Source organism: Echinococcus granulosus (genome assembly GCF_000524195.1).
Source record: "Echinococcus granulosus chromosome Unknown EG_S00018, whole genome shotgun sequence".
In the NCBI taxonomy this organism is placed as follows: Eukaryota; Metazoa; Platyhelminthes; class Cestoda; order Cyclophyllidea; family Taeniidae; genus Echinococcus; species Echinococcus granulosus.
The window spans coordinates 731,860-753,711 of record NW_020170398.1 but is presented as its reverse complement, the minus strand read 5'-3'; the positions used below and the strand labels follow the sequence as shown (position 1 = coordinate 753,711).

The 21,852-nt window shown below is 43.9% G+C and overlaps 3 protein-coding genes across 3 annotated transcripts in view; 1 reads left to right on the top strand and 2 right to left on the bottom strand. All coding sequences in view use genetic code 11, as the record gives it.

Moving 5' to 3' along the window:
- EGR_03494 (Protein dispatched) overlaps window positions 1-4,436 on the bottom strand; it is a gene marked incomplete at both ends in the record, with an annotated part of 4,870 nt that extends 434 nt beyond the window's left edge. Inside the window, 4 exons of the mRNA XM_024492743.1 lie at window positions 109-1,234; window positions 3,469-3,825; window positions 3,940-4,214; window positions 4,301-4,436. Of these exons, the coding sequence (XP_024352876.1) occupies window positions 109-1,234; window positions 3,469-3,825; window positions 3,940-4,214; window positions 4,301-4,436 (1,894 nt within the window). The remainder of the gene's footprint in view (window positions 1-108; window positions 1,235-3,468; window positions 3,826-3,939; window positions 4,215-4,300) is intronic.
- A 4,557-nt stretch (window positions 4,437-8,993) lies between these two features.
- On the top strand, window positions 8,994-19,613 carry EGR_03493 (Transmembrane and TPR repeat-containing protein 3; the record flags this gene model as incomplete). Its single annotated transcript, XM_024492742.1, is given in 18 exon segments — window positions 8,994-9,010; window positions 9,127-9,695; window positions 11,721-11,873; window positions 11,944-12,067; window positions 12,898-13,156; window positions 13,268-13,440; window positions 13,577-13,663; window positions 14,258-14,395; window positions 14,597-14,755; window positions 15,873-15,996; window positions 16,010-16,191; window positions 16,275-16,347; window positions 16,668-16,754; window positions 17,196-17,269; window positions 17,969-18,089; window positions 18,346-18,450; window positions 19,241-19,324; window positions 19,404-19,613. 18 exon segments carry the CDS (start codon window positions 8,994-8,996, stop codon window positions 19,611-19,613), a joined length of 2,739 nt encoding a protein of 912 aa, XP_024352875.1.
- An 875-nt stretch (window positions 19,614-20,488) lies between these two features.
- Window positions 20,489-21,852, bottom strand: part of EGR_03492 (ATP-dependent RNA helicase ded1) — a gene marked incomplete at both ends in the record, with an annotated part of 4,152 nt that continues 2,788 nt past the window's right edge. Inside the window, one exon of the mRNA XM_024492741.1 lies at window positions 20,489-20,572. Coding sequence (XP_024352874.1) covers window positions 20,489-20,572 — 84 coding nt within the window. The remainder of the gene's footprint in view (window positions 20,573-21,852) is intronic.

Sequence of the window (21,852 nt, the reverse complement as noted above, 5' to 3'; positions counted from 1 at the left end):
CGAGGAGAGCAGCCAGTGCAACAGAAAGACCCAACGAAAGGGGCAGAAACTTGAGCACGTCCTGATACGCCTCGAACGCAGTCAGCTCCGGACTCGCGAGAAACCCACCCAAAAGTCCATTCGGTGCAGTTGCAAGGAGGGTGGAGAACCAGGTCTCCACATGCTGAGTGAATTCCTGTACCGCCGAGAAGGTAGTATTGGCGAGGGAGAAGTTAACAGTAGCAGAAATCACCAGTCCGACGATACGCGCTGTGTCCAAGGAAAATCGCATTCCTGTGGGGATTGATGAAGCTTCCGCGAAAGCGGTCAAACAGGAAGCTGTGTTTTGGTAACACATCGGCGTGGATTCGTTAAAGTCCCTGAAGGAAAACACACTCCGGCCGAATACACAACCATAGTTTTGTGATAGAAGAAGAGCGTCCTCCTCTAAAAAGCTGCTACGAGGCAGAATGGAGGGTGGAGCGAAAGAGCGGGGCATTTTAGTGATCTCTGAGCAAAAGGCGGACAACCAGGAGAGAGACACGGGCGTAGTAAGATTGAAATCCTCCCGCCAGAGGGGTTGAGGAACGACCACATCATTGTCGTAGGGCGTCCACGTCCAGTGATTGCGCGGATCATGAGGTTGGACACCCCAAACGAGATGGAGGGAGATAAGGCTACGGTGGCTACGAAGGGTATACTCAGCCCAAGAGAATTCGCCTCCACGAAGACGATAGACCTCAGCAGGGTGAGCGGGTCGGTAGAATGCGGGCTGAAGAGGGCCGAAGGGAAAGGTAAGCCATCCAGCGTGGAAAAGGAGGTAGGCCGAGGTGACGATAACGGAGAGGAGGAGAAGGGGAAAGGTGAAGCGCATCTTGATTACAAGGAGGTCGGCAAGGCAGAAGCGAGGTAGACGGAGGGGGCGGAGAAAGTGGCAGCAGCGGCGGCGGTGGGGTGGGACGAAGAGGAGGAGCAGAGTGGGCATAACTGCAAGGACGTAAACGACGTGGCAGAGAACGGTGAGGCTGGCATAGACGGAGAAGCGCTTGACCGCAACGATGGCTGAGTTGAGGCTCACCAGTAGGCCTCCCAGTGTAGACAGACTGGTCAGACAGACCGAGGGGACTGCGTGGCGCAGCGTATCAGCCATTCGCTGCGCTCGCAAACGCAACCTCGCCGCCTTTTCATCCCCACTGCCTTCGTCAGTAGCAACGTCTCCACAGCAGTCGTTCCGTGGATGTATAGAGACCCAAATCTGAGGCGATATACCGATAAAGCATTATTGCATTCTTGTTTCAGTCTGAATACACGCACTTCCAGTCATAAAAAGGATTACTTACAATATTTCTACGAGAACATTGCACACTGAACGAAACCGGAAGATCTGGCATCTTCCTAAGTTACACAAATCCGATGGATACGTTAGTTGGCTTAGAGTGACCTTATTAAAATCCACGAAACAAGATGTTACGTATACAATTCCAAGAGTATGACACTAGGGCGAACGCTACCAAGGAAGGCGATTAACATAAGACATGCAGTGATCGTGGAACAATGGCAAGCTTCTAATGCAGTTCTATCGAGAGTTTCAAGGACACATCACAATCGGTGAGCTTGAAAGTTTTCGTGTGATCTTCTATTGTACATCACAGTTTAGTCCATTTTGATCGACTACTGTTATGACGGCTAAGTGAGAAAAGTAAACGCTGAAAATGTGCAAATCGACACTCAAAAAGAGGTAGAGAATGTTCAGTAGAACAATAACGGGGACGACAAGCAAATAAACCAATTGACCTATTAGTACACGAGAAATCAGAAATGAAAGTTAAATAACTGAATAAAAGTATCCTGACAGTTGATCCGTTGTACCAGAAGAGGGCAAAGGATATAGGTAAATCACATGTGCGTTGCCCCATCAAACCTATCTTTGAAAAGGTCAAATGTCCACGCTAATGGCACGGACAACTCCTTCGCAGCATGAGAAAACAGAAATCACTGCCAACGCAAAGCCACACTCCTGATTGAATCAAAAGGTACCAAAATATTAATGAAACAAGAAAAAAGATTAAATTGAAAGGTGTACAGTGAAATTACTGCCGATTTTCATGCATCTTAACGTATCTAGGTTGGCCTAGGCGAAATAGAAACTATTTAAAGGACAAAATGACAAATTCTAAAAATATGTCTGAATCACTTTCCACTCGTAAGACGAATCAGCGGATAAATGAAAGAAAAAAGGAACTGACAATTCACTGCAAAAAAATAATAGCGTAAAAACGAAGGATTTTGAAGGACAAATCATCGTATTAAAGGTGGTGAAAAAATAGGAAGTCTAAAAGTCCTCAAAAAAACAAACTTCTAAATACTCACATAAAGACGGACAAATGAAAGCAGAAGTGAGAATGCAAATTTGATTATTTTCCAAAGCAGCAAATGATAGGGAGAGAAGTGAAGAGAAAAATAAAGGGGATTTTATGCATTCAGAAAGGGATGATTTATTAGTGAATGAATCAGCAGTGAGGAGGGAGTAAATGAGGTGTCTCAGGAAGAATAAACTTTCCTTAAAAAAATCAAGTAAAATTGAAGACAGAAAAGATTGGAAACGTTCAAAAGGGGTTGGAATAAAGAAAGACTCCTCAAGCAAAATGAAAGTAAAAGATCCAAACAGGAGAGTAAGTGACCATACAGACAACGTGATGTTAAGAACAAAGTTTATTTAAAGTACTCACAACAAGGAGATCAGAGCAAAGGCAACTACCATAGCACAAATATTTCGTTGATCTAATGTACCATCAACCTTAATAATTTATTTAATTAAATACACCGCATATGTACGAAGATTGGGCTAAGGCGAAAAAATCGGGGCGTTACATATACGCAGCAGTGACGGAAAACGTGTTTAACTAGTGCAAAAACCAGAAGATGAAGCAGCTAGTCTACCTGATAGAAAAGGAGAATGTCGTCGGCGCCGAGACCGAGGAGAAGAACGAGGGCCATCATGTTGAGGAGAGGGAATGTAGGGAGCTGAAGAAAACGAGCGTAGAGACCGTAAGCGAGAATGAGTGACCACCCAAGGGCGAGGAAGGTGGCACCTACTACCGCCACACTGCCATGCGTCAGCAGTAGCAGCAGCAACGCCAGACAGGCCGCACCCAGCGCCAACCACACGCTGTCCCACGCCACGTACCGACCCGCCAACTCTCCGTACAAACCCAGCTCTATTGCCTATTCACGTGGATGGCGAAGTGGAGGCGTGTTGTAAAAGAGGAGGAAGTTAAATTCATATTTTAATCATCATGACAATGTGATCTCCCACCCAAAATACATTCCAGCATCACTGCCTACTCGTGGGTGGGGCTGGGGTGAAAATGTATACAGGAGCTTTATGATTTTTCAGGTAGCGTGCGAGTGGGATGAACAAAAGTGCCAAAACCTCATTACAATCTTATAACTCATGACGTGTAAGCAAAGGCAGAGCTAAAAACGCACTTCAATGGTGAGGGGAGGAGTGAGATTCCGTGTGAGATCAGTGAGAGTCTGCGGTCGATCAAGGGAAGCAAGATGCCAGAGTTTGAGGCCCACTCGCTTCCACACAGGCAGCACAAGGAGGGTGACATTCCATCCTCCAGCGCCGTTAAGGTAATGATGATGGTACGGGGGCGGCGCCGCGATTGCCAGAAGCAGCAAGAGGTGCGGGTGGGCGAAGCACTGTGGCGGTACATCTGGACACAGCCAACGTGACGGCGCTGTCGCGTCCCAACAGGCTCGTTTTAATTCACCCGATAGAAACGGCTTCTTGCATGTCTCGTAGAGGTTTTTCACTCTCTTCACATCCCCCTCTGTGATCTAAAAATACAGAGCTATTAAGGCGGCCTTTAGAATGTTTTAAGAAGCACTCAATAAACGAAAATGTGAGGATACTGCAAATATCCAAAATTGCCTTTAGGACTACAATATTACCTGATGACAGGAAGTTTTGTTGACTATAGAAGCGATGAAATTAGCCAACGACCAAATGGGACAGCAAGCAGAGTTTACATCAGTAAGAGAAGCCTTGGAGCAGAGTTGTCTATAGCCAGGTAGGCCTTCAAAGCGCGTTTGAAGTCGGCAAAGGCTCTTTACAGCTCCCGGAGCTGTCAAAAAGGTGGTGTTCATCCTCTCCTCCACAGCATATAGGCTTACCACCACTTTGCTCATTGACTCAAAGCGACTCCAGAGCTCATTACTGCCCTGATCTACAAGAAAAAAGGAATCAAAAACAGTCACATGTAACCGAGATCGAAGGAGGCAAGCACATATGTAAAAAAGCACATGCACAAACCTGGCAACTCAAAGCAGAATTTGACCTTATCTGCCATCTTGTCCGATCTTGCCACTCTGCTGTGACCATATTCCTTGGTGGGTAAGGAAAGTGTGTTTTGCTGGAGAGCTTTAAGTTGATACAACCTAGCAGCCATCGGCGTACCTATGGTGATGAACTCCTGCGGGGCAAAGTGTAAGGGGAATCAGAACCGTGAATACAAAGTCGGGGCTGGTAGACAGTTTACAGAGCATGCATGGGACAACCTTAGCCGGATCATCAAAGGATGGTAACTCCGAGAAACAGATTGCAACGACGGCGGGGGCGATGAGAAAAGTCACCGTTAAGAGGCCATTTATGACTGGATGTGAGACTAGCCATGTCGCGTAGCTAGGCGATAACGGTACGGGTAAGAAAGAGGAAAAGAAAGATGGCATTCCAAAAGAGAACTCACAGATGGGCAAGACGATGAGGGAGACGTGGAACTGACCCCCAAGATTCTGCTGATTCCATCCGCTCTGTAACGACGACATCTGACATTTTTTGCCTAGTGATGGCATCAGGAAGGAATATGCTAGTTCTGTTTACATTTGCAATTACATTATTTTGATACAAAAAGAAAATAAGCTATCAGATTCAAAAAATATTATCATTTTAATTCGAATTTGAAATAATTTAGCTACCATCAGTAATAAATTTAAATGACGATGTACGAGTTTGCTAATTTTAAATGCTAGGTTTTTAGGCCAGAACATATTCAGTCGACAGAATGCTTTAAAAAGATATCACAGTTTAAAAGAAAAATATCGCAGACCATGTTCAAGATGCACTAAGGAATCACATGATGAAAAAAAGCATTACGAACGAATACCATGGAACAAAGTTGGTGCACATTTAAAAACAAAGGCACTAAGACTACTTCAATACTAAAAAGCTGAATACCAAAGAATGGCAGCTCACAGTCAGTTACTAAGACAGGAAGTCTCAACAGTTAGTTTTGTCCTAATAAATTTTGGATTGACAAAATTAAAGTATCGTGCACTGAAGCACTAAATGATACACAGCTAACAAATCATTCGAGCAAATATTGAATGCAGGAAACAAAAGCAAATGGCAGAAAATGAAAAAAAAAAGAGACGGGCGAAATCCAAATGAAAGCGCACAAAAACGTTTGAGGCATACAAGAGGAGCACCACTAAAATGACTCAATAAAACAAATCATCTGATACTTCAAGGTTAAGAATTAGCAAAAATATACGTAGTAAAAGGAAATTTAACGTGCAAAATAACAAGTAAAGCAGAGGTCTAAATTTTTGAAATCACACTGCTAATAGCCAATAATATCGGAAGGAAATGACTAAATTTCAAATAAAATTAAGAGCAAAATCAGGAGGCAGATCAGAATTAATTGTTGCATATGGTTGCACTTTTTTTTGTAGAGACATGGCTGCAACTCCTAGTTCCTTTTGCTTTTAATTAACGGGGACTAGCTTCGTAGCAGGGTAAACACTTGGGATCACGTAATGCTATAATTCCTGAATGTCTTTAAAACTTCTTAGAAAGGAAGACCAATACTACCAGCTGCTAAAAAATGCCTTTTTAACTTAAATCTTTGCAATCCGTGTGTTTTATTTGGCAAGTTTGGGTTTGTGACAGCCAGGTTAGGCAACTTACCCTTATTAACGTTTTCTACCCACTTCAACGGATTACTCTCTTTTTTTCTTTTTTGAGCAGCAATAGAAAAAATTAGTGTTGTGAATGCTGTATTTTCTTTTAGATGACGATTTCTGCAAACTGAATTGTGAATAAGTGTGCCGAGAGTAAGCGAGGATGTGGAGGCAGCATATGCGGCTTAGGAAATCACTTCATAAAGTCTGCTGGACAAGAATTCGACGGATTTAATGAATATAATAATTCCTGAAATTAAAATGCTGAGAAGGTAAATTGTTAGGCCACTCGGTGAACGGGGCACAGATATATCAACTTCCTTGTATGAAAGGAGAGCTTCCAAGAGTGAGAGGAGTAAGGTGTACGATGAATTAAGCAAACTAGACATTTTGACGCATCCAGGGTTTATTTTTAATAACACTATAAAAAAACTTTGCGAAAATGAGCTAAATACGAACAGAAACACATTAACACTGCAAAAGTTTAAAAGAAAAGGCAGGTCCGGAAAAGCAAGTAGAAAATCAACTTTTCACTATGGGTTTGCAGGCGAAAAGAAAAACGAAGAAAACATTGACTGATCCACTGATCATCGTGAACTGATGAGCAGTACTTAGCCAAACCTTTGACCATCGCTACCACCTGTACAAGGCTTAGGTATGCTCAAGTAGAGCGGCATCTAGAGGCGGTGCCCATAGCCCTTCAGCTAACCATTTCCCACTCGCCCGTTGGTAGAAAATGTTTTACTGCCAAACACCATGTTTGCTAGGTTCTAGTGATCCTTCCCTTTACAAAAGTGCAGTGGCCGTAACATTGCGTCTGCAGCAGTGACGGTCGTGGCAGCACCGGCGATTATCGTTAAGGCCACTTTCAAAGCAGACCCACCAGACGAGCTGACAGCAGCACTGGCAATACTAATGGCAATAGCACCTCCTCTGCAGGCCGCTTCTTCACCTATTCCTCTGATAGTCTGCTACTTGCATTTCTCCATTTTCAGTGATACTTACCTTTGTCAAAGTAATCCAGCGAAGTAAAATTGTTCCGTAAAGGATGGAAATACAATAGTAATGATGTCAGCACAGAATTGTGGTTGCAGTTCCCAGTTTGATTGACACTGAATTCAATCATTATAGATTGAGGGAACAGAGTATGCTTAGCTATGTTATAAGTAGTATATCGAGCATCCAAACAGTGTCGAAATAAAGAACTAATTGCATACAGGTAGGATGGTCCCAGAATTCGCAAGATAGAAGTGAATGGAAATTGGATTAATAAAAGCAGACACTTTGATTCCTTGCTTAAAATTAAGACTTGGTATTTGTAGGACGTAAGACATCAAATCGTACTTTGAGGTAGTTCGGAAAAACAACTGCAAGTCTTCGTTTACAAAGAAGAAAATCTGAACGAAGAACATATTCGTGCCTGAATATATGTGTCTATAGAAAGATTTCAAGACCATTGTGCTGTTCAAATAACATGATTTTCCTTCAGCGAATTACTTCCGATCCTCCAAAGGCAGTCAATCCTGAAGATTCAGCATGTCCTCAACTATGTCTTGAAGAAAACAGCTTTAAACAGAGTCCAGTTATTCGTTTAATAAAAACACTGCCAACAAGGACCACAAAATCCTTCACTTGGCGTTAGTGTCCTACCGTCATTGAAGAGCTTTCGAAAAATGGGTAACTGAGTCATTTGAAATACACAACCAGTCTATGCAGATAACCAAAGTCGTCCTAAGTGAGAGATCGTTCGTTACTCTCCCCTTCATTCCCTCAACTGTTCTGGATCATACATTTCACATCGAGGGAAGGTCAATCAGGTTTTCGTGGAACAGGGACCACTCACAAATGATTAACGTTGTTTCAGCCACAAAAATCTTCTTTTAGGCTTTGGTCCATTCAAGTTGGTATCTGCAGTGCCAAAAATCTGAATTGCTTCCAACACTTCTAAATGGAAAGTAATCGTGTAGAGGCACTTATGGAGTAGGCCACACCAAGCATAGTTATAATGCTGGCAAAAATTAAACATTTAAATGCACAAAACGACAGGTATTCTCAGGCCGAAGAGGCGACAGCGCACTGACCGCCCGATTCAGTATGAAGGGACAAGCAGGCTTACTGCTGTGGCTCACTGAGTCCTCTCTAACGTAACAGTAAACTCCAAGAGCGTGAAGGAGGATCTGTGAGGAAAGCAAACTGGAGCAAGAAGGCTGCAGTAAAGGTGAAAAGACAAAAGTACACGGGAATACAACCGAGGTGAGTAGAAGTACTCGTTTGATCAAGGGTACAGCTAAACCGAATCTCGAACATCTGCGCTGCATAATCAATGCTGCTTAGTAAAAAAATGCCCAAATTAAAAATATTTAGCCCTTTACGATGCAGGCAATAAAGTCATCCTAAAACCCCTTGATTTGGGGTAAATCAGCAGCGTAAAGTAGGGTAACGCTTTGTATGAAAGTAAGGGGAAGAGCTGCTATGGTACTTGTCGTTTAAGAAAAGTGGTTTCAAAGAAGACATTGAAGTGGTGCTAAAAGGTAGGTTCAAAAAGATAAACAAGAATGAAACGTTAATTTGTATTGATAAGATTTATGTAGAGAATCAAAACACTTATAATATTCTAAGGTATGTGAATACATTCAATATATTTTGTATTATTTTTCGTCTTTAGCAAGCAAAACCGACTTGTACATAATCAAACAAATAAAGCATGTTTTTGATATGAAGAAGTCCGAAGTCGTCAAACACGGGAATGTTTGTAACAGCAGCCAAACAATAATAACAACACCAAAAGTAGATAGTGCAATACCTAAATACATGCTAAGAATCTAACGTATCATAAGGTCACTTAGGCACAATGTTTGGTAGAATAACACTGTGTAATGTGGACTACCACACGTTTGAAGAGCATCTAATACATAAACTTAACCTTGAAATTGCATGTTTGTCTTTTTAACTACATATTGCGGCTTCTAAAATTTCATAATGACCAATCAGAGCTGTGCACAGCTCCTTTATGCTTTTGCGTACCATATGTTGTTGCCATTTTCCTAATGCGGAAACGCAACCGGTATGAGTTTCTCTAAACTTACCTAAAATTAATATCTAGCGCGAGAAATCGTATAATTTAAGTTTAAGAGCGCCATTTGTTGTATATGGCTTTATTGTGTACCGTGACTTTTGTAGACCGCCTTCAAAGGAGATTCAGAAAGATGTTGTTCCACCCTCAAATTCTGATTATTCCTTTAAAACCTGGCACCATGGGATGCTCATCCTTCTCACCCTTCTTATCTACAGTAACAGCCTTTCCTGTGGATTCGTTTTTGACGACGCTTCTGCGGTTGTTGATAATCAAGATCTCCGTTCTCACATTCAGCCCTGGTGGATCCTCTTCTCCAACGATTTCTGGGGCACTCCAATGGCTCACGAATCGAGTCACAAGTCTTACCGCCCCCTTACGGTTTTGACGTATCGCTGGAACTTCGCTCTGGCGGGTCTTGAAGCTTGGACATACCATTTGGTTAACATGCTTCTGCACACCTTCGTTGTCCACCTCTTTTATCGATTTTCGCAATGCTTCCTTGACAATTCGGGCAGTATGGCAGCTGCGCTTCTTTTTGCACTTCATCCAGTCCATGTGGAAGCTGTTACGGGTGTGGTTGGAAGGGCAGAATTACTTTCGGCAGTGTTTTTATTCTCTTCTTTGCTGACCTACCTCAACCTCGTTGGTGTGGAGGAGGTGACTGTCTTTTCTGGTGAGTAGTTTACTGGATGGTGGTCTTTTTCAACACATGGGATTTGATAGTTTCACATCAGTAGAAACTTCAATGAAGTGGATCACGCCATTTATTTGGTTGAAGTTGTCCTTTGTTGTGACCACATTTTTAATATCTTTGTGAAGTTGGGTGGCGTTTTCATGGTTTTCTACTGATCGTAATGAAGCATTTGCTCCTCTGTACTTATGGTTCTTTGTCAGTCGTTGAACGCCACACACTTCAGGATGTGTCAGGACATGACCTGACCTCATTCAAATTCGGTTTTCACCTAGCTCTGTGATCGTTCATCTGTCCTGTTATTACGTATTCATTCCTTGTGGTTGTGGGCGTATCGTACTGGACGTCCACAGTGCTTTAAGCCCTCAATGCAAGCACAACCGAGGTTGAACTTCTTGATGCATTTGGACAAATCCACGCGAGGGGGAGATAAGTAGACTCATTCGGCGCACCCGCACACCTTCCTACAGTGCGTAGTGTGTTATTTAACGCAAGCGCTAATTTTTGGATGCAGCATATGTTTTTGCTGTGTGTCTGTCATCGTCCTCGGTGGTACTAACCCTTACGCTGGGGTGTAGGGCCCGCTACCTTGTTGTGGGGAAGTCAATTACTTGCACTGTTCCGCAAATTTGTCTTCTTTACTTAATTTGCACTAAAATAAACTGGAACAGAGTCAGTGGCCTCAGATGATCGTGCTAAAGGTATTTAACGTGTTCACTTTTTCCTGGAGCGCTTAAGGTACTTTAGCTGATAAAGCGGCTAGAATTGTGATTTGAGGGTTGGAATCTGGCAGATTACTTGAGATTTGGTTTAACAGTAGCACGTATTGTTGTTTTTTTATTCTTGTTTTAGCCGTCTGTTTGAGGTTGTCTGATGCCTTAATCGAATTTTGGTCTTATTTGTGGCATTAGCAGGGCAATAAAATTCGTGTAGCTTTTGAACATAGAAATCAGAGAGGGTTTTACAAGAAGTATTCATAAAACAGTGTGGATTTTAGTGTGCAACGTTTTCCCAACGAGACACGAGCGTGCTTCCAATTTTATTGTCATTCAAATGTTTGCTTCAAGGAGCAACAGAGTAGCACAAGCTGGGGGACGGTGGGGTGGTGCGCGTCCCCGGCATGTGAGTGAGTGGTTGGGTGGGTAGCCTGGCGACAAGTAATAGTAGGTTCGTTCGCCTATCAAGCATTGGAGGGGATCGCAATGGTCATTTGTCGTCAGGATGCAGTCGAAAGCACAAGAGCCGTTTGTATCAGGTGTGCAAGTGACGGCAATGTGCAAATTGGCAGTCATAGTTTGTCATCTATTAGTGGGTACATAAGCACTAGGAAAAGACGCATTTGTTCGGCAGGTTTCACGACTTTCCCCTCATTCACGTGAAGTGAAAGCGGAAGTAGTTCATGGCATGCATTAAATAAGCTTTATTAAAAAGTGCCAATGTGAGTGAATCGTCACTAGAATGCAGCTGTTAGAACCACTTTTGAGTGGTGCATTCTACTGTCGTACCGCCGTCAACTGCTGTACAACCGACTTCACTCGAGTGGTCGCTGCTGTTTTGCAGTTGAGTTTAGGCAGGTTTGCGAAAGGAGACAAGCTACAGTTCATGCGCACTTCGTTTAGCCAACAATTGATGGGTGTTGCCTGTAAGAGGAAAGTGGTACAGAGCACACTGAGGGGTGGCGTGGCAGTACGCTGAAGCAGCGGCATCGGTGCTTGGTTTGCAAGTGTGGAAGTCCCTACGAGTTGCACCAAGTTATCCAATCCGGTTACATGGGGACCTCCATATAACTTCACTTTGGAAGATAGATCAACAATACTCCACTGAATCCCAGCTGGCAGTAAAGGGAACAAGAGTTTGTGGTCATTGTATTGGGAAGGCATTAGAAGGGGACGGGGCTATGAGACCGGAATGGCAAGTAGGTAGGTGGACTGTTTAGATTCCCCATTTATGGCATCTCTGTTGGCCTCTTCATTCTTGAAAGTGAAGAATCGCCTTTCTTTCCACCAGAAATGTGCCACTTGTTGACGGTCTCCCTTCTCGTCATTCTTGGGACTCTTTGCAAAGAGCAGTGCATCACAGTTGTGGGTGTTTGCCTTGCCTACGACTTTGTCTTCCACTTCATTGTAAGTCCAGCGTCTCACTCCCTTTCCAAATCAACCAGTAAGACATGTGTGTATTTCAATAGTCTTTCTGTTTATGTAGAAGACTTTCTATGCAAGGATTTTGGCAGGAAGGATGGCGTGGAAGGCTTGGATGCGGCTGGGACTTAGGTTTCTCATTCTCTCACTCACCTCTGGTTTGTTTCTCCTGGCTCGGGTGCAACTTATGGGCTCACAATTACCGCACTTTACTGCGTACGTGACTGGCCTTCTGTCTCTTTGTCCACTGCTTGTTTTATTGGGGAAAGTGGTAATTTTAAGTGGCTGGCATCTCCCAATTCATTGTCCTTGTAAAGTGGTTGTGGAGGCCTTGGTGTTGTAAGGCACGCGAGTTTGAGGGTTGCCTTGGTGTTGGTGTGCAGAAGAGGTGGAGAGTTGAAAGCTCGACGGAATTGCGAGAGGATGAGGGGTACCACGTCATTCCTAGCTATCACGGTTAACAATTCAATGCTGGTGTTCTTTAGATTTTCAAAACCAGGGTGATGTTGGGTCTGCAAATTCTGCACACCACTAATTGTTGTGCACGAATGTTTTAAACATTTCTTTCATACACTAACTGAATTTGCTCAATTCTAGCCTCGTTGCGTCACTAGCTATAATCCGAAACTCGGACTTAGCCCGCTTTTATAGGTTTCAATAGCCTTCTTCCGCGGCGTTTTCTGCCACGAATGTAGCACTTGAGTTGTCTCTGAGGGCATTTGGAGGCGCAGGAGGCTGTGAGTTTCTTGCTGTATATGGGTGGAATGGTCGGAAATTCAGTAGTACAGGTGGTAGCAGGGGCAGAGTTCCACATCGCTGTTGTAGTGGCTTTTATTAACAAAGTTGTCTTCCATTAGACCTCTTACCGAGCTGCAAACAAATTCGGCAAGGTTCAAAAATTACTACACAGTGAGCTTAAGCTCCATGCAGCCAGCCCATGAACTTGCACAAGCACTTCGTGAACCCAAAGTAGGCTGGCGGCAAACGTTCCTCTAGCCACAAATTAACCACCCATTTGTTTTCCAGTTTATCGTTCTCCTCGTTAGATTTGACAATCCAGCAGCGCACGCACCGCCTCTGACACGTCGTCTGACCCATCTGCATTTGGTGTACGTCAATCTCGCCCTCCTCTTCTATCCCTCTGGTCTCTGTGCTGACTGGACAATGGGCACCATCGCCCTCATCACAACTGTCACGGACCCTCGCAACATTGCCACTTTCGCTGCCTTTGCTGGCCTCGTTGCAGTGGCTCTTCGCTCTGCTTCACCGTGGACATCACCGCGTCAAGCGCGCGCACTTTCAATGGTGCGCTTTTTACACCGCTTTGCGTCTATCCTTATGTCTTTGGTGGCGATGAAGTTGGCTACATTGTGACTCCTGAAGGGTATGTAAGTAAGCGCAAGTTTTGTCTTGCAGGGACTGGCTCTGCTGGCACTGCCTTACCTGCCTGCATCTAACCTCTTCTTCTATGTGGGGTTTGTGGTGGCGGAACGTGTGCTGTATGTACCCAGTGCGGGATTCTGTCTCATCATGGGGCTGGGATTTCAGTATTTTCTTCAGAAATGCCGTCAACATCGACATATTGGCCTGTGAGTTCTGTGGATTACGTCTTCGTCATTGTCACTTTTGCAGATCTGGAATAAGTTGTGTACCTTGGTGCTTTCAATATATGTTGGTCCCGCATTCACGAGTTATCTGCAGTAGTTACTATTGTTATGACTTTAGGTTTCATTCGAGAGCTATTGCTTACCTTCTGCTGGCTATGGTCTGTTCTGGATTTTCGCTGAAAACGTTCTATCGCAACTACGATTGGTAAGTGAATGGTGAGATAAGTTGACATGTTTGATTTGCTGTTAGTCACTGAATTCCTGGAGTTCCCTTCTTAGTCGATTGCATTTGCTACACATGGAAGGGATTCAGCAGATATCATTTTTTACTGTAGGAAAGCCATAATATGAGGGCAAATATTGGTAAGTAGTCATCTTCAACGTCGGTCTATTCTTGATCTTAATTGCATTAAAGGTTGCCTTTGCAGTGTAATATCTCACGACATCGCAAATGCGCCATTCACTCCACTGCCTTCGCCACATTTCACATGTGAATTCTCACAAAGTGTGTGTGCAGCATTATCAAGCATTTGTGATGTAACGCGAATGGACAGAAGCCTTAGTGGCATCTAAAGCCAGTTATCTAGACATAGCTGACTCGACTCACCAATAACAGCACGATTTCTCACCTTCACATCGTGTCCACTCATGCGCCTTCCATTTATGGCTTGTAGAACATATTTTTCAATGTATTAATAGGTTCACTGACTTCTAACTTCTTTGTTTGGACAAACAACTGCAAGCAGTGCATCAAATCTGGCGTTTAGTGAATGATGAAATTTGATGCTTTCTCGCCTAGGAGGGACGAGTACTCCTTGTTCACCTCAGCCCTGAAGGTGAATCAGCGTAACGCCAAGCTCTGGAACAACGTAGGCCATGCGCTTGAGGCGCGATTGCAATTCGACGAGGCTCTGCTTTACTTCCAACAGGCTGTTCGGTCCATTTCATGCTTTCTTTACTCCCTTGCTTCAACTCTTCTTTACGGTGGTTCTCCTTTTTTGTTTGCTGGCTTGCTTTTGATTTCTCGTCATGTGATTAGTCACTCTACTACCCTTTCATTGGCTGAACGTGAACCAATCAAGCATTAGCGTTCCCCTTCTCGTTAATTTGATTGGTCTGGTAATTCTGCCCTATCTAGAGTTCAACCAGATGATATGGGAGCTCGAATCAACGTTGGTCGCACGCTCGTTCAACTCGGACGCCTGGAAGAAGCTGAAGGTGTCTATTACCAGGCCATGGAATTCTTCCCCAAGCCTAAAAAGGGTTTGTTTAACGCATTAAATGTGCCATTTATACGGTAGTTTGGATGCATATACGTTCTAGCCTTTACTCAACTTCAATTAATGGGTAAGTCTTGAACTAGTTATAGATATTTGAGGGGGCACACATAATGATTTGACTAGTACTGGTTTCCTGACCCCTTGGATGCATACTCGGTTGTAATATACGATATCTAAATTGAAGCAGATATTCGAGGTATGACATTTTTGTCATCCCGTAGCAAACTCTGCTGGGTTTTCTGGGTGCAGTCATTCAGAGCTGTTTTAATTATTCGTTTCTCTTACGCCGAAGTTCTCCTTCAAACCAGTTGTTATTTTCTGTGGGATTGTGTATCAAAGCGAAGGAAACAATGTTTCAGTGGTAATCCATATCACTGTAAGTTACTGAGACATCTCCTACTTGCATAAAAGTTGTGCTTTTGGATATGTGTCGATGTATTGACAATAGTCCATCTTTGGTTGTGTGGAGTCGGTTTTCCGCCTCGGCCAATGTCGGGTAGTCGCAAAAGCTTGTGCTCCTTTTGATCTCGCACTGCAATGGCCTTTTGCACCTTGCAGAGACTTGGACAGTGTATGTGATTCCTTGCCTGCATTATCAAGCACGCATATATCTCAGTCTGCCTAACGTGACTCCATTTCAAAGCTGCAGAATTTGCTGGCGGATACGCAGTTATTAAACTGTCATCGCCGAATCCACACCAACTAATTTTGATGTGGTGGATCCCTCGTCTCCTTCCACGACTTGACTGTTGAATTCACTATGCGTTTCTTAAGCCGATGGCACTTTGTTTCTCGTGAAGTCGTTTAGACTTACAGGCGTACATTTGAGTCTACTTGCGTCTATTTCATCGACACGCAACTCTTCTCATACTCGGGTACTCAGTCTCTTTTCATTTTTCCATTGAAGCTCTGTGACCGACTGTAAGTCTTCGTTGGTATTGTTGTTTTGCCTTGTTTGGGAAATTGGTTTTACCTCTGAGAATGCCTGAAGCGATAGCTTCTTGGGAAGGACTTTCATTGCAATCCATTATTACCGCAATATTCCAACTAGTAGTGTTAACTTGAACCACGTCTTCTCTATCAAGTCGTTATGAGGCACAATTTCTGTTGCTGTTGTAATTGTTGCGGTTTCAGATTTCGCCTCTCGGAGCTGAAATTTATCTTTAAGTACACATCTGCTGGTATTTTATTTTCCGTTTGTGATAGTTTGCTAAAATCGCCAAATTGTTGTCCATTGTGTCTTGCCATCTTTTCCTGCGTACCTAGGAAAGGTGTACCACACACGCGTCTCTCCAAAGGATCTAACCATCTTTACCAACTTGGCCAATCTGCTGTCCAAAAATGACAGCCGACTGGACGAGGCTGATGTCCTTCTGAGGAGGGCCATCTCACTGCGCGAGGACAATGTGGACGCCTACCAGAATCGTGGCAGCATTCTTGTGCGGCAGCGGAGGTGCGTAATGTGGACAATTGTTACTGAATATCTCTCCTCCTTCAGAGTTTTAAGCAACATTGCGTTGTTTTTGGCTTGTTTAGATTTGTGGAGGCCGAAGACATGTACAGGAAGGCGTTGAGGTACAAGTATACCAGTCCGGCTTTGCACTACAACGTAAGCTTAAATGTGATGCGATGAGATGACCTTTCCTCATTGGAGCAGGCTCCGTTTACTGTACACATAATGTAGGCTTCTTATAAAAGGCAGCATTCCCTAAAAGCATTGCTCTTTAAAGCATTTGTGTATCCTTACAAAACGGCAGGTGTTTTGCTTTGCTAGTTTTTCTATATCTGAAGCAGACGTGGTTTCCTTCATTAAAACATCTCCCCAAAGCCTTCAAATTGCTTCCTCGAGGAGTGTCTTCGCGTTGTACTTGGAAATGCGGGTGCTTTACACCGCCTCTTTCCAGCTGGAATGTTTCATCTATATTTTAGCTTGGTGTCGTCCTTTTGGAAACAAATCGAAGTGACGAGGCCTACGCCAGTTTCAACCAAGCTCTTCAATTTGACCCCCATCATGAGGTCTGTTGCTATCACTGAATTTGATGGCACTTTTCGTGTAAAAGAGTAATTCAATCAAACTTCTGTGCTTCCTTGTGCTGTGTTAGCGGTTAGTGGTTGCTCTCATGTCCAAAATCCCCAATTAGCCACTCCTACTACTTTGCAAATGTTCTTTTAATTTAACGTTATCCGCATTTTCAGTAGTTCATTCTAACCTTATTAACTAGTCTGTTTTAACCAAATATTGCCACCTTGCAAAACATATCGTGTCTTCAATGCAAGCATTGTCATAGGATCTTGCATGACTCGTACCTTTCTAACTTGCTAACCATGGCGATTGGCTAGTTTAGGCTGAATTGCACTTGCTACTGAATTAGCGCTTAAGTAGGCACGGTGTTCGATTTGCTTAGGTTTTCACTTGACTTAATATATATCCATTGAAACACCACAATCTTTGTTTAGCAAACGTTGTTCGCTCTCGCTTCTGCCTACTCCGAAACCGCCGATCCCGTGTTGCACAAAAAGGCAATGGCTTTGTAAGTTCCTGCCACCTGAATTCGGTAATGCATGTCCACACTTGGTGCATTTAGCTGGGCTGAAGAGGATTTCGTTGTTCCTGAGATTCTCACCACCACGATTCAGCTGCAATACTAAGTCCTCCTTTTTTCTTGCGACTTCAGCAAATCGCTCCTGACACTGTGAATGTAGTCGCTTTCGAAATATTGGCTGCGACCGTCTTTTACATTTGAATTGCCGTGGTAACCTTCAATGTTAAATCTGTCACAAAATATGTCAAATGGTGACAAGGAATCCACGTTTGTGTAGAATGTGAGAAGTATAGCTACCTATTTGGGCATGTTTATTGGCGTGATTGACTCTTGTTTGTTCTCCTTCCGATTACTCACTATTTCAATGCAAAGGCTTCACATTCCTTTGAAGAAGCGTTGGCTTCCTGCTTATCCGAGGTATTTCAAAACTAGACCACCGTTTGGTTTCATGTCGGCAATGTTCGGATGCAAAAGTAGAGTTTCGTGGCTTCTAAAAAAAGTGTGTGCGTGTGTGTGTGTTTGGCATGTTTATGATATACCTTGAATACCGCAGAGTTTCCACTGTCATCTCTCAAGTTCACTGCCAAAGCACTTGCCAGTAGTGCTGAGAACTTACGAAGTACCCTTGCTGTAAATGCGCACATACAGATTCACCCCACTTTGTAATTGTAAATGACCTTTTCCCAGTTTCGAAGACCTGGCGGGGCGCAACTACGAACCAATTCGTGTCAATTTTGCACTGGCCATTCTGTACACCGATGCTGGTGAATTCGCCAAAGCCGCCCACCACTACCGAGCTGTTTTGGAGGTAGAATTCCCCCTTCTTTACCCCCAACCCTCTCCTCTATGTCAATTTCACTTCTCAGGAATACATCCATTTTGAATAGCCTTTATTGCCATTCATAGCGCCTCACTCTTCGTCAAATATCCGTTCAGCCATCGACGTTCCTCTGGCCTACTTCAAAATCCATTCCACCTTTGCTTTAGCTTAGGTTTGCTCACTTTTCTTGTACATGAGTTGTATATATCATTTTCTCGTGTCCTCTCTGTTGTTGTTTGGCAAGGTGGATCCATCGCACAGGAGTTCCCTCTTCAACTTGGCGCTGATGTATCACAACGAGTTAAACGATTCGATGGCTGCTGTGCCGCTGTTGTACCGGTTGATTGAGGTGCGTTTCATTACTTGTGCCACATCCTTTTGATCCGGTTGCATCGGTGGAGGCCTTTCGCCTGCCCTCCCATTGGATCGGTGATGATAGCTGATTACCTGGTTGAATAGCCCTGTCTTACATCAATCAACGTGTCAGATCTACCCAAGAATCGGTTGCCTGACACAATAAATTTTGCCTTTTATGTGTTAGCCTGAACTGGGAAAGTATCCTCTCTCTTCTACCTAATTGATGGGTAGAACTCCGAATCGTTTTCTGCATGGAACTGGGCGCTACTTCACATCTGACAAGATGTATGGTCGTAGGTTTGAGGAATCATGCGGTTGTAAATAACACCATTTAGGAGGAACTTTGTTGTTCTAAATAAAAACCATTTTAGATTTTCTTTTCTCACCGCTTAAGCTGTAGCATTCTCGAATTGTTAAATTGATTCCAACCACCATAGAATCCACCTCAAATTTGTTTTTTGCTGCCGTGTGCAACCCACGAGAGGTGGACTCTACTTAATGCTATGTCACTCTAAGAGGAAAATTTGATCACCGTGCTCTAAAAATGTATATTTCATGGCCTTAAATTCATCCACTTTGTGTGTTTCCCCGTTCAGCGCAACCACCGCTGTCTCAAACTGATGAAGAACAGTGGCACCGAAGGTGTCAAGTGGTGTTACTCTGCTTAAGGTGTTAAGAATGTGCCATTTCATTGCATAGCAAACTGCCGTGTCTGCCAAGAAGAATTTCTTCATTTCTGCGAAAGCCTCACCATTTTGAAACACAGCTTTTTGTTATTTCAGTATCATCCACACCACTTCAAGTCCTACATGCTTCTCGGTGACATCGAGCTCTCCGTGCTCAAGAACGCTACCGCGGCAATCGAGGTTGGTGGAGTGGTTTCCACTCACGCCTGTCAGTGGCGAAGTGCCTCAACGTGTGCGTGCTGGTTTTTTGTTCTTTCAGGTCTTCGAAAAGGCAATTACCCTATCACCGGACAGTGTACAGGCTCGTCACAACCACTGTGTCGCTGTGGTGGAGGGTACGGGTGACCTGGAGGTGGGAGAACGGTGTCTCCGTGAGGTCGCAGCACTTGCCAATCCCGCTGATCCCACTGACGCATTTGTTTTTCGCCACCTGGCCCTGCTGCAGGCTAAGCGACGAGGGCAGACCTGAACGACTCCTTTCCCTTTTGGTGGATTGTTTCGTGAAAGTAGGAGAAATATGACTGTTTTAAGCGTACGCTTCCTCGTGGTGGTGGCATTCCTCTCACGAAATCCAGTCTACTTATAAGCTTATCAGCAGCGAGCCCCGATGATTATTACCGACCATCATTTTGCAGACCGCAGAGAACAGACGAGTCACTATCGTACTTGTTCGAGCCTGAAGTCATGTGAGCAGCAGCGTGTCTTTGAGGCTTTTTTGCACAACCAACCTGAGTAAAGTATGCATGGATCGCCTGCGATTTCATGTTGTATTTGGAGTAGCTGATCCGGTGTAGAGCAACACTGTTCGTGCGACTCACAATCGCAAGCAGGCAAGCAAGGGGAACATGTCATTCCCCTCGTTGAGGAACGTCACTTCTTTTGGTTATCCACTTTTGGCTGCAATGAACACGGAAATTTGCAATTGAGAAGCGTGTTTCATTCCAATTAGCTTTTCTGCCGATACAGCACCTAACACCCCAGAAAATCCCTCTTCACTGTCTCGGATTTTATTACTAGTAGTTTCAAAGTAGTGTCGGAAGATGGACTTTCTGGTTTTTGTTGAAATGGGGTGTTTTATTTTAAGCGTCTTCCTACTGCTTGAATCAGCTTTAGAGTAGAAGAGGCAAATCTTCGCTGAACGCAGAAAAGTATTGTTGGGCACAATGGAAAGTAGGAATGTTTGCGGAAAGGACCAAACGTTCGGAAGTGTCGCACTAGGTATTGGCTACTTAAGTCGGACTTCTGTGAGGAACATTGGGGATACAGATGCCCGAAGAGCTCTTGCAAACAGTGGACTGCCTTGCTCCTTCACTTAGCGGAGTGGTGTGGAAATCGCGATGTCCGTCAAGCGCGTGATATGGACCGCAGCGACTGTGGGGTATCCAGACCAATTGAAACGGAGGGAACCACAGTTGAAGGAGTAAGCACCTACAGAAGGCACGTTTATTGTACAAAACTGAGACAAAAGGGCCTGAACAGTTTTGCGACCCGATGAAGCAGTCATAATGGCACTATGAATAATTCAAAAACGGCAGGAAGGAAAACTTTATTTCAATGCAACAAAGAGCAGCTTTTTCGTGCCATTCCTAGTTCCTTTGGATTAACCGACTTAAAGATGACTACCTTCTATCTTGAGTGTAGCAAAGCACAGTTCCTCGTCTTCGAGTTCTGACAATAGGTTGCAAAGTCATTGCAGTACTGGCCTACAAGGTGCATGCAACTCTACAAGAAAAAGAGTTCCATTGCTTTACGATTTGCCATGTCACTGCGAGGTATCAAACCACATTTAACTCATCATCCATAGTTGAAGTTTATAGTGCTTAAACATTGCACAAATATGTGGTGACGGAAATTCCTTCCGTACTGCTAGTAAGACAGGAAGCTCGCCTTTAAGCTGATGTCAAAACAGTCCCCAAAATACCACACAGGCGTCCACACTGCCGTAACTAGCTCCATAATTGTGCTGTTTAGTAATTAAGCTGAGTCATTTTTACTGGCAGAAATCAGCAGTGTGCGTGAAGGTGCAAATGGAGATTAGGAACCAATCACAAGGAAGTGTGCGGTGGTCGCCTTGACCAGGAGAAGTGTGATTGGTTCGTGACGTCAACTTCGCTCCGTCAATATTCCACTTAATTTACCTTCGTGGAGCTGCTGCAAGTTACTCCCAATATTTATGTACTTTGGCTACATCTTAAAAATAAGCTGTTGAATGGCACCACAGTGTATTTATTAACAATGTTTGGAATTTATGAAGTTAAAAGTAGTTGGTGGGTCGTTACCTCTACCAACGAGAATGTCGTTGAGGTACTCCAAATATTTGATGACTGATTGACAGGAAATACTCACCCGCGGAACATTTCGAGGTGATCAACCGGCAAAGTGGAGGTGAATGAGTGGCCACATCTAGTTGGAAATGAATGAGGGGAAGATTCGTTATTGCTGAATGATCAAGTTGCACGTTGACATGAATTCCGCCTGAGCGATCGACCAAAGACTAAGTACTTGGATGTATGATGGATGCCCAAATGTCCGCAAGGATAACATCGGAGGGAGTGACAGAGAGCGCTTGATGACAGCAGTCATGAGTGTGCTTATCAGCACGTCGCAGCACATGAGAGCCGTGGATTGCCAAGAAAAAATCTGCCAAATCTACAGCTTTATTGCTACCATCAGTGTTTCCAGCCATCCAAAGAGGAAGCATTGTTGCG